We start from the raw sequence: 16,202 nt of genomic DNA, 5'->3' as shown, positions 1-16,202 counted from the left end.
GCTGGGGAAAGTCTGATCTGATACTTATCCCTTTTCTGAAGATATGGAAATATAAAAATCATATGGAATATATGTATGTCATCAGTCCTTTGGGAGAATTAGTCTTGAGCACTAGCCAGCTTCCTGTTTGTTTATGAGTGGTTCCCACATAGATATTTTTAGTTAAATACTATTTACTTAAAAAGAAACCTTTGCGCACATTTCTTAAAGTTTGTATCTCTTTGTTGGGCCCAAGATGTGTAAGGAAACTCATATATTATACTCTCAGTCAAAATGAGAAATGACAGGGAAGATCCAGGCTCTCAGGAGATGTGTTATGAAATCTCAAGGTATTGATGAAAGTTTTTCATGGCTGATCCAAATGGGATTTAGACTCTGTGGCAGTTGAATCGTGTGTTATTAAACTCCTTAAGCAAACCCGAAGGATTCCCAGTGGAGGATTAAGACATTCTATGTATAGCAAAGGCGGAATTCTCATGTCGGAGTCTTCTCTATTGAATCCCCCCTTGATTAGCTTCTGTAATATTTAACTTCATGCCATGCTGTAATTATTTAATAAAAGGTAAATATAAATTATACTTCAGTGGGGGATATGACCTTTTACCTTAATGTTATATTCTAAGGAAAGGCATAGGTAAACAGAGCCTATAGGCTGAAGCATATTTTTATTTGACTCTATTCTTGTCTTGCCGGCACATCTCTGTGTCCCTGGCAGCCAGAGCATTGGCAGAGCTTCACAGCATCCCACACTCCATGGGGTAGGGGAGGTCATAAATTTACAGGGATGATGGCAGCTAATGTCCTGCTAGGTCCTTCGAGACAGTCTTGGTGCTGGTCTTGGGCACCTCATTAGCTAATTGAGATTTGCTTGGCTCACCTCAGGACCCCAAAGCCAGGGAACACGCAGGGAGGTGGGGAGGAAGAGTGTGAAGGGGAGGATGGGGTTCCAGGTAGAGCCGGAGGAGTCGGTTTGGAACCAAAGTAGATGCTGTCAAATTCAACCTTGCAGCGTGGAAGTCTGAGGTGGTCCGATGCTTTTTCTAATGGTTTGGTGTCTGTAAAAAAAACCGAGTGGGTTTGATTTCATGCTTTCCATTTCAGTGTGCACTGGATTCAATGAGACTGCCGATCCTTGTGTCTGGTGGTTTCCAGCCTGTTAGAGAAAACAATGGGGACAAAAGTGTGCCAAACCCTATTCGAGAGAGTGTTGCATGTGTTAATCAGAGAACCTAGATCCTAGCGGGGAGACTGAGGAGAAAGGCTAGTGGCAGGCGGCTAGGGTGGCAGGATGCCACACTGCTCTCCTATGAGGAAGTGTGAGCTTGCCCAGAGCTTGAATATACCTGGTATAGAAAGGCTAGGCAGGTAGGAAGAAAGACCGGAAGTCAGCCTTCTTACTTTTCCCTTCCACGTGCCTTCTGAGCTTTATGAGTGCACGCGTGTCTATAACTTCAGTTGTGTCTGAGTAAGATGACCTGTGTGTTGTCTAAGGAGCAGTGCAGAGCTCACGTGAGATGAAGCCATGGCTAATTCTGAGGATATCGCCGGGAGTCTGTTTGCCCTGCAGCATCAGGCAGCTGTTGTGTCTGCTGGTTGATACCAAATGGTGCCGCTTTTTCACTCTTGGTGGCTGCAAAGTCAGGTGGCCCAGGCAGGCTCCTCAGCCATCTGTGGTCCTTTCCTTGAAGCTGGGGATGAAGCACTGAATGCAGATGGAGGGACGCTGTGCTTGCGCGGCAGAAAAAGTTAAGAGTACGTGTTTGGGAGTTCGAGAAGCCAGCGTTCAGATCCCATCTTTGCCAACTCTCACCGCACTTAGCACAGGGACAGGGCCCATAGGGTGGCAGCGAGGGTTAAGGGGCTAAATGTGGGAAAAAGACTTTGCCAAATGTTCCCCTTCAGTGTGTTCTGATAGTGGCAAGAGCAATTGCCACCATTGCATAATCCAGCCAATGGTCGACCATCTGTGAACCAGGCTTCTACAACGGTGGCACTACAAGGTTAAGTGGGAAAACTTTCACAGGATGATCTCAGCTCTGCATCTAGCTCTTCTTACCTGTGCTCTGGATAAGAGGGAGCTCTGAGTGCAAGTCTATCATACACCTCCCACCCCAAAATATGTGGGGGACACTTTTAGAAAAACAGAAAATCACAGACATAGTATATTCGTTATTTTCCTCATTGCTGGGACAAAGCACCTGGCAAAAACAACTTAAAGAAGGGCGAATTTATGTAGGCTCAGAGTTTGCGGGTGCAGTCCCTCAAGGCAGTGGTGGGAATGGGAGGCAAAAGGATCCCTTGTCTCTACAGTCAGGATGCAGAAACGAACACCAGAACTCAGTTCTCTTTCTCCTTTTAATTCAGCCCGAGACTCCAGGCCCTGGGATGGTGATACACATGCTGAGTATTTCTCTTTCAGGAAATACCCTCGTAGACATACCCAGGAGTGTGTCTCCTAGGTGACTACCAGCTGGCAATCAAAATGAACTATTATTGCACATGCTGTTACTGCTTGGAGCTAGGCTAGTGCTGTTGGCATGATGAGGACTTTGTGCCATATGCTAATATGTGTAGGGTTGCTTTGGAGGATGTGTGGGAGCTGGGTTTGAGATTCTTTTGGAAAAGAATAGTATTAGAAATAGAACAAGGTTTGGAGAGATGGTTCAGTAGTTAAGAGCATGTACTGCTCTTGCAGAGGACCTGAGTTCGATTCCTAGCAGCTACATCAGGCAGCTTACAACCATCCGTAAGTAAAGCTCTAGGAGGACCTGCCACCTCTGGCTTCTGTGAGCACCTGCGCTCAGTGCACACACTTACATACACAAATGTGCATTTGCTGCGCACGTGCGAGCACGCGCACACACACACGTACATGCACGCATGCACGCACACGCGTGGTTCATTAAACAAGACAACAAAGCATTACCAGCTGGTCTTATTAATCAACGAGCTGCAGGTTGAGTGAGAGATCTTTTCTTGAAAAATAAGGTGGAGCGTAATAGAAGATAATAAAAATTCTGGCCTCCACCTGAACATAAACACACACACACACACCCACGTACGTACATATACCACACACACACATAATATACAGCCACACACACAAACACATGTCTATATACCATGCACACATGTATATATACCACACACACATACATATACTGTCATACACAAAAACACATGTATGAATACCATACACATGGACATATACCATCACACATACACATGTACACATACATTTAACACAAAAGCGTACACATACCACACACACCCCCACACCTACCATAATATGTAATCATATTAAATACTTTGCCACTTGGACAAATTGCATAACAAAAGCGACTTGAAGGAGGAGGGATTTATTTTGACTGTGGATTCAGGGTCCACCACGGCAGGGAAGGATGGCTCATGCTCTATTGCCAGGAGTGGGAGGCATCAGGCAGGAAGCAGACATGGATGCCCCCTTCAAGTCTCTCCCCAGTGACCAGCATCCTAGGCCATAGTCCCACAGGTCCACCAACCTGCCGAAACAGTGCACCAGCAAGGGACTGGTGTTCAAATGTGAGTCTTCAGAGGACACTTCACACTCAAACCGTAATAAAGTGTTCTTGAGTAAAGGAGAAAAAGAAATTAATTTCTATTAGGACAGAGAATGGGCCAGGCGGTGGTGGTGCATGCTTTTAATCCTAGCACTTGGGCAGTAGAAGCAGGCAGATTTCCAGGTTCAGGGTCAGCCTGGTTACAGAGTGAGTTCCAGGACGCAGAAAAACCCTCTTCAGTTTGGTCTCAAAAAAACCAAACTGAAAAAAAAAAGAAAGAAAAGAAAAAGAAAAGTGGAAAGTATCAAGCACCTCACAAAAAAGTAGAAATTAAAATGGTAGCAATATAAGGAAAAAATTCATTAACCTCACTGATGAATAAAGAGTTATCAGTTGAAATTAAAAAAATAATTATAAGTTGAAATAATTACATGCATAGTGGGAGGGAGTATAAATTTGCATATTCTTCCAGGGAGTGATTTGATAGTATGTGTGAAAAGCCTTAAATATAAATCATAATTTTTGGTCCAGTAATTCTAATTTTTGGCATTTTCTGTTGGAAGTAATTAAAGTTATGCACAAATGATAATTATTGCTTTGGTTTTTATAATCGTGAGAAATTAGGTTCACATTAAATGCCCAAATTAGGAAGCCATTTAAATAAATTATAGACCATGCCGTGGAAAATATGCAGGAATTTAAAATATTGTCATTAAAGAATCCTTAGCCAGCAGAGGGGACGCTCATGGCACACTGTATTACTAGGTGGGTTGAAGTAGGTGATGTCATAGGATAAATCAACTTTCTCAGATGAATTTTAAGTACGTGTGTTTAAATCTGGAAGGATATAGGCCAAGGTGATAATCCTGAGCATCCCATTTTCTGTCACCCAAATGACAAATACTTGAATTATTTTCTTTATTCACACAGGAGTAGAATTTTATTGTATAAAATTCAGCTAGTACAAAGAAGTAGAAAGTGAAAATACTCCATTTTATTCCATTAATTCAACGTTTAAAAATATACTTTAGTTAATTCTTTGAGAATTTCTTACAATGTATTTGGATTATGTTCACCCCCACCCCATTGTTCCCCCAACGTCTCCCACATTCTCTCCCTACCTCCCCACCACCTCTCAGCTTCTTGTCCTTTTCTCTTTAAAATAATCCGCTGGATCCAGTCTGTGCTGTCTGAATACGCACAGGTGTGGGGCCGTACGCTACAGCGTGGTTGACCTGCCAGGAACCACACTCTTAAAGAAGCCACCATCTGTCTATAGGTCCTCGGCTAGGAGGTGGGGTGAGGGCTTTTGGAGCCCTTCCCTCCTCCGTGTTGACCAGCGTGATGTTCAGGTCTTGGCCAGAAAACACAGCTGCTGAGAGTGTATGAGTCCAATGATCCCGTTGTGTCTGGGAAACACTGGCTCTTACAATCCTTCTGCTACCTTTTCCTCTGTAGTTCCTGAGCCTTACAGGGAAGACGTGAGATAAAGACATCTGGTTTGCAGACGAACACTTACCGTCTAGGCTTTGACAAGGTGCTTCAGCCACCGTACCAAGAAGCTTCTCCGATAAGAACTGAGAGCTGTATTACTCTAGGGATAGAGGGATAAGGGTTGAGAGGACAATTCGATAGATTTGTCAGTTTAGCCAAACCATGGTATAAAAAAAGTAGTAGGTTTACTCCAAGGCCAAGAGCATCCCAACTATGGGGTTTTGCCCAGATTACAGCACCAAGCATGTGTTTTCTATAGCAGAACAGACCAGAAATAGAAAGCAGTTCCCTCACAACATTCTTGCCACTATTGCACCCCGTGTCCTGTCTTCCACTCTGGTTATTCCTATAGTTCACAGGTTTCATAGATGGGCAAAAATGTTGATCACTTCCTCCTCACCGTCCCCCAACCAGACTACATACACCTTCAATGCTATGAAGCTAGCCAACAGGGAGGAAGCATCCCAATTTGCTTTCTCCATGACCTATTACCAAAGTCCGTGGTGTCCTGAGCAATAGGGTCTTACCATCAAATTCTGGTGGACCACTGAGAACAAAAACAATACCCTGTATTGTTTGGGGTATCTAAGCTTGGTCGTTTCTAAAGTGGTGGGTTTATGTGTGATGTCATTTTTTCAAAGTAATTGATGGTTTATAATTTTTTTTTAAAGAAAGGGTATCATTTGGTAGCCTAATAACAACAGGTTATTTATAAAATATGTATGGAAAGAGGAAAATTTAAAAATATGCTCCCCTGTGTTTGCTGTTGCCTAACAAGAGTGCGAGAAATTATCATTTTATGTTTTATATTTTTTGCCTTTGCTTTGGTCATGTATTAATTTTAAAATCTTAAAGTTTCAACAGAAGGAAAGGAAGGAGGAAGGAAGATAAGGGACCGACTCTGGAGGACTCTTTAAACTAGGAGAAATGCCACGTTACAACATCCCATTGCTCACTGACTTGTGTTATAGTTACCAAGTTAAATGTCTATCCTACGTCAGGCTCTGTCATTAGTCATGTGACTCCATCGTGAGACAAAATAAATACAGCTCCCCTGAGCCCTCTGAGGCTGTGTGGAGGGCCTGACCCTCTGGGAAAGCAAGAGAAGTCTCACATAATTGCAAATTAAGAAAAGTGTAGTTTGCATTAGAATAGTGTCCTTGAGAGTAATATCAAACATAAATGCAAATATTTAAGAGAATGGTTAAGAAAAGGGAATATTAGAAGGGTAAATAGATGAGAATATTTACTTGGGAAAGAGAAGCAGGAAAGGAGAGAAAAGAAAATGATGCAGAAGTTTATTGTCTTTCCAAGACGGAGCTCTAGTTGGGCTGGGGCGTGGCTAAGTGGTAAAGTGCTTGCCTGGCGTGCACAAGGCCCTGGGTTCAACCCCCTAGGATTGAAGAAGAAAGATGAGAAGGAGATAAAGGAAGGAAAGGAGGGAGGGAGGGAAAGGAAGAAATGGGATGAAGGGGAGAGGAAAATGAAGGAAAGAGAGGAAGGGGAGAGGGAAAGGAGAGAGGAAGGAAGGAAGGAAGGAGAGAAGAAGGAAGGAAGAAGGGAAGAACTAATGAAGGGTGGAAGACAGAAGTTAATTGGCACATGACTGGCTGTGTCTGGCACATGACTGGCTGTGTCTGGCACATGACTGGCTGTGTCTGGCATATGACTGGCTGTGTCTGGCATATGACTGACTGTGTCTGGCACATGGCTGGCTCTGATGACGTCAGCACAAGTGGAGGATTTAAGGGAACTGTGTTTAAGGCAGAGATGTTGAAACTTGGACTTGTTATTTTAATGGTAAATGGAGACTTACCACAAATTCCAAACTTCTGTGTGAATTAACCAGTGTCAACAACACAATCCCCTAACTGGTTGTAGCACCATGTAGTAAGTCTTAGAAAGCATCAGAACTCTTCTAATACCCGTGAAGGATTTCATAGAAGAAGAACTTTATAGTCTAGGTGTGTACTCAAAGAAACAACGGCTTTGTCTTTCAGCCTTAAATGAACCCACCATAGACTATGGCTTCCAGAGACTGCAGAAAGTCATCCCAAGGCACCCAGGGGACCCCGAGAGGTTAGCCAAGGTAAGGTTGCTGGGAATTGACGCATGAACATCTTTTGGTAGACACTCAGTAAATTCAGACAAAACCATTTAAAATCAAAATCATTCGAGTCCCATTAAAATTAATTAAGCCTTGAAACTGGCTATGCTTTAGATAGCAATATGAACATAAGGTTTCTGCTAATTTTGAAATACATTGTGTTTAATATCTGACGGAATGTGAAACCTGAAAGTTTGGTCTCATAAAACAGACATTCTACAAGAATAGCCAGCTTATAAAACACTGCCAACTGTGTAAAGACAAATATTTGCACCCTTGCTTGAAAGTGTGAGTTTCACTCCTGTGTATTTAAGCAGGATTTTTATTCAGCACTAACCGCTGTGAATCGTCAATCTACAGGCAACCATTCATGGAAGGCCTATTGTGTACATAAGAATTTAATGATGATAAAATGACCCCTTCCAATGAATGGGATCATTTGTGAATGAACTTGTTCAGGAAACTTCACCTTAAACCTGGCTCGTGACATCATCATTCTTTACCTAGAAATCAGCCCGTTTAGTGATTCCATTTGACTAAACAGAAACGGCCAATTTTTCACACTTATATTTGTGCTTCCAATGTGCAGTTTATGAAATGACATATTCTTTATTCTATATTTGGATAAAAAGCCAAATGCCAGTGACTTCAACAACATACCTTTCTTTTCCTCCCGGAAATACTCAGCCCCATGAAGTCAGATGATACCTGGACAGCTGTTGAGTAACAATTTAAAACATCATAAATAAAACATAATACAGAATGACAACAAGAAAATCCCCACAAAAAACAGGAGGTGGGAAAGGGAGAAGGGGAGGGTGGCAATTAGTGATTGCTAATTCTTGCTGGCTAAGATGAACAAGAGGAAATACTATCGAAAGAATTCATCTTTATCAGAATAAAATTTTGAGTAGGTATTGGCAAGGGAATTTCAGTGCTTTGTCAACTACTCCTTGGCAAGCAACTAAAGTCAGGCCTGTTAATCACTTAAAGACTATCTGATTAATTAAGAGTACCAGGATTTTTAAGTACAGTGACCTCAAAGTTGCTTTCAATAGAATAGACAAGACTATCAATTTTAACTGACTTTGGCCTTGGTTGGTGGGTGTTTTGAGTAGCATGAATCATTGTAGAGCCATTCTATAGTGATGCATTTCTCCAGCTACCCATCTGTAGAATCTGTAAATGTGATTATATCCTACCCATCAAACCCAATATCAAGCTCAAACTTCCTGGTCATTACATTTATAGGCTATATGTGGTCTTTCTGTTTTCATCTATAAGTTTCCGGTTTGCCATCGAGGCTTTATCTTTGATTGCACCCACCCCATCTTTTCTTCCTCAGGAAATGCTATTGAAAAGAGCTGCGGACCTGGTGGAAGCCCTCTATGGCACACCCCACAATAACCAGGTTAGATACGTGCGTCTGACACTCTGTTGCGTTTGACTTTTGATTCTGGATACAGTGCTCACTCCAACGTGCCTTTCTGTAGGACATCATTTTAAAGCGTGCAGCAGACATTGCAGAAGCCCTGTACAGTGTCCCCAGGAACCCCAGTCAGATTCCAGCTCTCTCCAGCTCCCCAGCTCACAGTGGCATGATGGGGATCAACTCCTATGGCAGCCAGCTCGGAGTCAGCATCTCAGAGTCCACACAAGGAAATAACCAAGGTACTAACTACCCTTCTGAACCTCAGAATCCAAATCGGGCTTCTCCATCAAAGGCCACTTCTGCGGGGATAGGAGGAGTTAGAGAGCACATCATAAGCTAGCCAATGGGGTATGTGCCTAGGTAAACCCCACTATTAGAGAGGGGTTATTTAGCCATTTCAGGTAGATGGTTAATAGAGTCTGAGCTCTCTGGAAACTAGATAGATTTCTTTGGCCAGAAGTTGTAAAGTTGATTATCCTAAGTTTCAAAGAGTTTAAGCATATGGAAAGGAGGCTTACAGCTATTCATTGAATTCATTTTATAATGTTGCTATGTGATAATGAGATTGAATGACAGTGGGCTGATGGCACCATCCATGTTCAGTCCATGCAACTCTTGGTAAACAAGAGCATTGGTTCAGTTTTAGTTGGTAATTTCTATTGTACATTTTCTCATATATTTTATACCTGAAGTCTACCATATGGAGGTTTGTTTCAGTGAGGTTCATGTCATTAAGAGACCCATCTAAGTCTGTCATAAACAGTTCTGTGAGAAAAATAATTTTTCCAAATAATGTCCCTAATCTTAGGTATTTGTTTCTAATTTTATTCATCCACTATGGTGTATATATTAAATTATATTTCATTTGATAATTCAGACTGTTTTATAATTTGTTTTGTGTTTGTTTATTGGTCAGTTGGTTTAAATCTTTTGAGACTCAGACAAGCTCATGTAGTCCAGGCTGGCCTTAAACTCACTGTACAGTCCAGGTTAGCTTTAAATTTGTGGCAATCCTTCTGCCTCAGATTCTCTAGTGCTGTGATTATAAATGTGAGCTCTCATGCCCAGCATTCTTTATAAAAAATTTATATATGTGCATCTATAGAGAAAGATATGTGTACGTATGTAATATATGTGATGTATGTATATATACACATGGCACACATATATAGACTGTATATAACTATCTATATAATCCATCTACAAATATTTCAGTGCTGAGAACTGAACCCAGGGTCTTGCCTATGCTAGGCAAGCGCTCGACCATTGAGCTACATTACCAAATCTAATCACTTTTAGACATGGTCATCCCCAGAGTTTCTCTGAGGACAGAGAGCAGCTGACTCTGCGCCAGGCTCTCAGAGTCCTGACAAACTCTTCATCTTTCATGTCGCACATGGCCTCGATGTCTGTCCTTGAGTACTGACAACTCAGAGCCCTAGATGGACATAACAATTCACTGAGCTCCTCAGTGCCTTCTGACTGAAAACACTTCCCAGCCCATCCAGAGGATGGTGAGGCCTTTGAAGTACCATTTCCAAACTGCCCAGCAGAACACACATGGCCCCAGAAACATTGCTAGGACACCCTGCTCCACCCCCCAGGAAAGATCACATGGTGTGTTACATTTGCAAAATACTAGACTGGCAAGTTTTGAGCAGGATATTAATTTCTTGGGTCCTTTATTTGACCATCTTCAAAAAAGAAAATGGCTTCGGTGCACAGCATCTGCCCACCTTTGTTTGGCCACTGAATGACGTCCTCAGTGGTGGCCATTAGTATCTTGTAGAACTCCAATGTCCATGTCCAGTGAGCTTATGAGCTTCATGGCGGGGGGCACTAGAGACACCAAGGAGAGAGAGCTGGTTGTGGCATGGCGGTGCACAGCTGTAGTCCCAGCACTCTGGAAGTGCAGCAGCAAAAAGGTCAATACTTCTGAGTCTGTCTGGGATGCTTGTGCTCCAAGCCAGCCGCAGAAGCATAGTGAGGTCCTGTCTCAAAAATCAAATTATAAAATGCAGCAAAACAAAACAGCGTGAAGCAACATGAATAGAAGGGAGAGGGAGTACCAGAGGTGTGACCTGTGTAGAGCAAAGAAGTTACCCAAAGCTGAGAGCTGGACTATCAACTCGAGAAGGGGATTAAGCTCTGGTGTTCCATAGCATGGCCAGGTGACAGGAGTTAACAATGGTTTATTGTGAATTCCAAATAGGCAATAGAAATTTTTGAATTCTTCCAGTACCAGGAAGTAATAAATATTTGAGGGGCTCGATGTACCAGCCACTCCAGTGTGATCATTAACCATTGCATGCATATGTAAAAAAAGGGGAAGTGGACAGTGACTACCTGTCAATTAAAAACAAAGTCCTGTAAGCAAGCTCCACTTCCCGCTGTTGCTTGGCAGCGGTGGCATCATGATCTGGATGGGGACGAGCACCAGCCATATTTGGCCCGACGGTGGGTACCGCTTTGTTTACCTGGCCTGTTTCTTCCGTTGTCAAGGATACATTCGCAACACAAGCAGCATCTCCCCGCGGGGATACTCCTCCAGCTCCACGCCTCAGCAATCGAATTACAGCACCTCCAGTAACAGCATGAATGGCTACAGCAATGTTCCTATGGCCAACCTGGGGGTGCCAGGATCGCCAGGATTTCTGAATGGCTCGCCCACAGGCTCCCCATACGGAAGTAAGTGACCTTTGCCATCCTTCTGGCACGGGCACTGTAAGCCTCCCTGCAAGGTCTCACCTGCCAGCCTTTTAGGGGAGAGCTGTGTCCCACATGGTAATGGGAGACATCTCATTTCTTTTTTTTTTCCATATTTATTTATTTATTAAGGATTTCTGCCTCCTCCCCGCCACCGCCTCCCATTTCCCTCCCCCTCCCCCGATCAAGTCCCTCTCCCTCATCAGCTTGAAGAGCCATCAGGGTTCCCTGACCTGTGGGAAGTCCAAGGACCGCCCACCTCCATCCAGGTTTAGTAAGTTGAGCATCCACACTGCCTAGGCTCCCCCAAAGCCAGTATGTGCAGTAGGATCTTGATGAAATGTCCTTCCTCTCTTTTGTTCTTTTCCCTTGGCTGGACTCGAACTCCCAGACTGTGCAAGTCCTCCTGGGGAAGGAAGAGGGATCAAAACCATTCCCTTATACAAAGTACATGTGGAGGAGAGGAATGGAGATTTCATTTGGGCTAATAGTGAGCCTTTTCACTGAGCATTTTCTCTTCTTTTAAATGATTTATTTATTCTTATCTTATGTGCATTGGTGTTTTACCTGCATGTATGTCTGTATGTATGAGGGTGTCAGATCCCATGGAACTGGAGTCATAGACACATGAGCTTCCATGTGGGTGCTGGGAATCGAACCCAGATCCTCTCGGTAAGAGTAGCCAGTGCTCTCAACCACTGAGCCGCCTCTCCAGCCCCTTCACTGGGCATTTTTTTCACATGCACTAGCTCATTTCAGCCACATGTTATGGGCAAAGCGGTTTGTTGCTGCTGCTACCCTGCTGACCCACTAACACACACTAGAATTTAACAGGCTTTGAATTGATGGCACCCATTCCTGTCGCATCCTAATCTGTTATTTTCTTCCATAGTTTCTCACATCTACTCTATATTGGTCACACCCACATCCCATTATCCTCTCTTATCCCCAACCCCTCCCACTAAAGCCTTTCTGCCTTAGAAGTCAGATGCTATTCAGTTTGTTTGTGGACCACTGCGTTCACTTTGGATAGCTCACTTGAAGGAGGGAGAGTTTTTTGATCAAGGGTAACTTGCCAGTGGCTATATTGCTGGGGAACCATTACCCGCCTATAGCTCCTCAGGGAGGAGTGGGACCCTGAACAGGACATCTGTATTGTGCTCTGTTTGACTTTGTGACATGACTCTGTCCTCCATTAAGCACCTCCAGAGAGATGGATGTTGACTGTGTGGAACAGCTTGCCGGATTGGAACAGAGCCTCTTAGCCTTAATCTATGGCCTACGCAGCAAAGCCAAGGCCTTGGGAAGTTGTGAAAACCCATTTGGGTTGCTTTGGGAGCTCAGCTGGGAACTTACACAATGGTCCCTGGAGCCTGAAAGAGTGTGTGTTTTTCAAACCTACTCAGGGAATACTTGAGGCCAGGGGACATGCCTATGCCGAGAAGCCAAGTGATGGAGCAGAGCACTCTTGAAACATTGGCTGTTGTCACAAGGCCTGTGCCTGTCCTCTCTTCACCCAGAGTGACTCCCTTGTGCCAGAAACAAGGACGTGTCAAGGACAGCACACAGCCCTGTCAGTTACGGCTCAAGCAGCATGTGTTGGGAGCTATTTCTCACTCTTCTGACCCTTGGTTCCTGGGCCCACATCTTCCAGAGTTATTTCTGAGCTATGCTTTTAATATAATCAATATTACTCAGTGTGGTGGGGACACAGGACCAAGCCACCAAACGCAGCACAGACCCTTTCTTCTAGTATAACTAACACGTGTCCTGTGCGTGTTTCTTGTCACATGGCCCAGACTCACTGAAGCAGAGCAGCTTATGGAAATAGGTTGGCGTTGATTGGTTTGTTTTTATTCTACTTAAAAAAAAAAACTTTTCTTTTTCCAACAGCATGTGGTGGAATGACAATAATCAAATGGGCTGTATGAATGTATCATATGGGAACTAATGGGAAAGCAAGGCAAGGGAGAAAAAAGTGTATTTAGAATAACTGGATTAACATAAGGATGGGCACTGTTGCCATTCTGTGGGAAGAACTGTTGTTCCTCAGCTAGCAAAATGCTACTGTGCCATGCCTATCTGTTTATGACTTGATTAGGAAACTCAAAAGGCATGGGGACAGTTGAGCTGCCGCAACCAGGGGAGGTTTGCCACACACATGGTCATGAAGGAGGTGCCTTGTGTGATGACGAAGCTCTCCCTTTAACAGACCCACAATTGTGTGATGGCACTGGAGAGGGACACCACATAAACAGAGCTAGGCAGTAATGATGACAGTGAATTCACCTGTTCCTCTCTTCAGGCTAAAGAACAATGTCGAGCCCAGGCCGAGCCCCTCAACCACTTTTTGGCATGAATAATAGCGATGGTTATTATTGCCACTTTCTCTTTTAAGAGTTGAGGAGTTGATCAATAACCAGCTCCAAGAGTCGTAGTAGGTAAAAGGATCAGATGGGACCACAACACCTGGCACCAGACTCCCAATGCTGGGCTTTAAAATTATTCAATAATGTGAAATATTGAGACCACTTACAATATCCTTAGGGTCAAGCAGACAGAATTATTTTTATCTGCATTCTTTAAATTATTTTATTAAATTTATTTTACTTATTTGTGAGTATGTATGCGAGCGCGCGCACACACACACACACACACACACACACGCGTGCGCACACACACACACACACACACGAATGCCATGACACATGTATGAGATCAGAGGACAGGTTTCAAGAGTTAGTTCTCCTCTCCCACGTCAGTCTTGGGCGCGTCAGTCCCCTTTACCTAAGAAGCCATCTTGCCAGCCACCATCTGGTCGTTTTTGATATTTAGAAATGGCAATTTCTCATGGTTTGGCAGGTGCTTGTGTATATATGAGGTTGAGCCTATGAAGCAGTTGTTTTGTAGATTTTTAAATAGTTTGCTAATATGTGCACTCCACAGTGTGTCCTATGGAGTTTGCGGCATGTGCGTGGCGGGTGTTCAGTTGGGTATTATTTGCCTCCTGTTTCTTACGGGATAACTCATCAAGGACTGCCGCATTCTGCCCACTCCATCTAGTGACTTTAGAAAGGTGGTTATTACACCCCATATCTTTAAGTCAGCCATTCAAATAGGAAGGCAGGATGGTGTCCTGCCCAAAGGGGAGGAGCCCTCAGGGGATACCCCCATCACCCCAGCGGTCCAGAAAGTGACCGCTTGCACCTTGAGCTTTGGAGGGAGGGTCTGAGGGAATTGCAGAGTGTGAATGGGATTCCAAATGGCGCCTTCGTTACAAACAGATTCGCCTGTTGTAAAATCCCACATCCCCAGTGGAGTTCATTACGATAACACCTGACCTATATTTCTAACCAGCGAGGTCTTCACTTCTCTGGGAAATATTCTTTACAGCCCAGGGGAAAAGATTTCGTCAGTTCAATTGCTTATGTCTGAAAACACAACCCTATGCGGGTTTTTTTTTTCACTTTTTTTCCCCATTTTTCTAATGAGCCTAATGTGACTGGACCATGCCATAGGGCACTTGCCAGAGACGTTAAAACAGCAACAGAGGCAACACTCGCTCTCTCTGTGTGAAGTTTGCCTTGCATCCCAGCCAACACAGAGCCCGGCATCTTCCCTGCGTTAGCTCTCACACGCCTTCAAAAAAAAAAAAACAAACAAACAAAAAAAAAAACCGGCAAAACAGATGTTTTCCCAATCTTACACAGAAACTTCACTTCCTGGCGGTGGCCCTGTGTGCCAAGTTCTAGCTCTGCGCAAGGTTTTTTTATGCCTGGATGCTAAGCCCCTGACAATAGGGGGTTCTAATGAGATGCTGACAGACCCCTCCAGTGCCAGCAACTGCCTTGGCTGGATGCAGATGCAAGGGAGGGTCTGTGAGTCCCAGCAGGGGTTAAGCTGGCCAATCAATCCTTGTAAGAAGAAAAGTGATTTTTCCTTAACTCCCAGGGTCACAGAGATTTCTCGGCCAGGCGTGCTTGCCTTTGCTTTGGCTTCTAGCCTCACACGGAAAGGTGTCCAGAGACACTCCCCGTTGGAAGTCTGTAATCAGCTTTCCCAAAACGGTGTACTCCACTGTCCCCAAACATGGGCTACTCAACAAGCCTGCAACCCCCATGGGGACCATGTCTTCCAAGCAGTATAACCATCGAGCCAACCCAAAGGATGGGACGGAATCCATCCAGGCAGGAATCCAGCCTGCTTCACTGCAGTCCTAGACCATGCCCCAGGCTTTGGTATTTTTGTATTTTCAGAAGTAAATAAGAAGACATTTTCTATTGTAAAGCATCAAATGACTCTTATGGAAAATGCCAAACATAGGGAAATAGTTTTTGAAAGAGAGAAGACTCCTTCCTTGAGAAAAGTAAGCGCAACAGCTTGATGCGTCTTAATTGAATTTCTTTAGGAAAGAAAAAAAAATCTATAAAAGAATTCTGCCTCTAGACGTTTTGAAAAAGCTTGTATAGGCCCCCCCAAAAAAGAAAGAAATGACATGCCATGCCTGTGCAGGTAAAACCACTGGATTTTGTTTGGTTTTGGCAGTACTGTGGGATCAAACCCAGGGCCTAGTGCCTGCTAGGCAAATGCGCTACTACTGAATGAGATCCTCAGCCCAGCAACCATTAACTTTGAAAATACAGCCGTGTGGTCATGACAGAAACACTTTGGATACTGTGACTGGGAGCACGCAGGAAGGCACACAAAAGGAGGATGGAAAGAAGGCAGACAGATGACTAAGCGCCATAGATGGAACACCAGGCTCTAGGAAGCCCTTTGGCGATACAAACGAAAGTCCTGGGACTGGAGAAGAGGAATTAGGAGTAATATTTGCCTTTCAGGAGCAGAAGGAGAGAGAGCACGAGCAAGGAACTCAGGACCGCAAGGGGTGCACCCACACACTGAGACAATGGGGATGTTCTAT

At 44.0% G+C, this 16,202-nt stretch overlaps 1 protein-coding gene across 5 annotated transcripts in view; it reads left to right on the top strand.

Moving 5' to 3' along the window:
- Nucleotides 1–16,202, top strand: part of Ebf2 (EBF transcription factor 2) — a 198,617-nt gene that overhangs the window by 170,352 nt on the left and 12,063 nt on the right. For 2 of the 5 annotated variants that reach the window (XM_005355472.2, XM_005355471.2), the window contains exons 11-15: nucleotides 7,034–7,122; nucleotides 8,486–8,551; nucleotides 8,634–8,811; nucleotides 9,219–9,221; nucleotides 11,075–11,260. In XM_005355472.2, the coding sequence (XP_005355529.1) occupies nucleotides 7,034–7,122; nucleotides 8,486–8,551; nucleotides 8,634–8,811; nucleotides 9,219–9,221; nucleotides 11,075–11,260 (522 nt within the window). The remainder of the gene's footprint in view (nucleotides 1–7,033; nucleotides 7,123–8,485; nucleotides 8,552–8,633; nucleotides 8,812–9,218; nucleotides 9,222–11,074; nucleotides 11,261–16,202) is intronic. The other 3 variants (XM_013349252.2, XM_005355470.2, XM_013349253.2) reach the window with 2 other exon arrangements.

Source organism: Microtus ochrogaster, chromosome 17 (assembly GCF_000317375.1).
Source record: "Microtus ochrogaster isolate Prairie Vole_2 chromosome 17, MicOch1.0, whole genome shotgun sequence".
Taxonomy (NCBI): domain Eukaryota; kingdom Metazoa; phylum Chordata; class Mammalia; order Rodentia; family Cricetidae; genus Microtus; species Microtus ochrogaster.
Note: the sequence above shows the minus strand (reverse complement) of the source record. Positions and strands in the feature narration are given on the sequence as shown.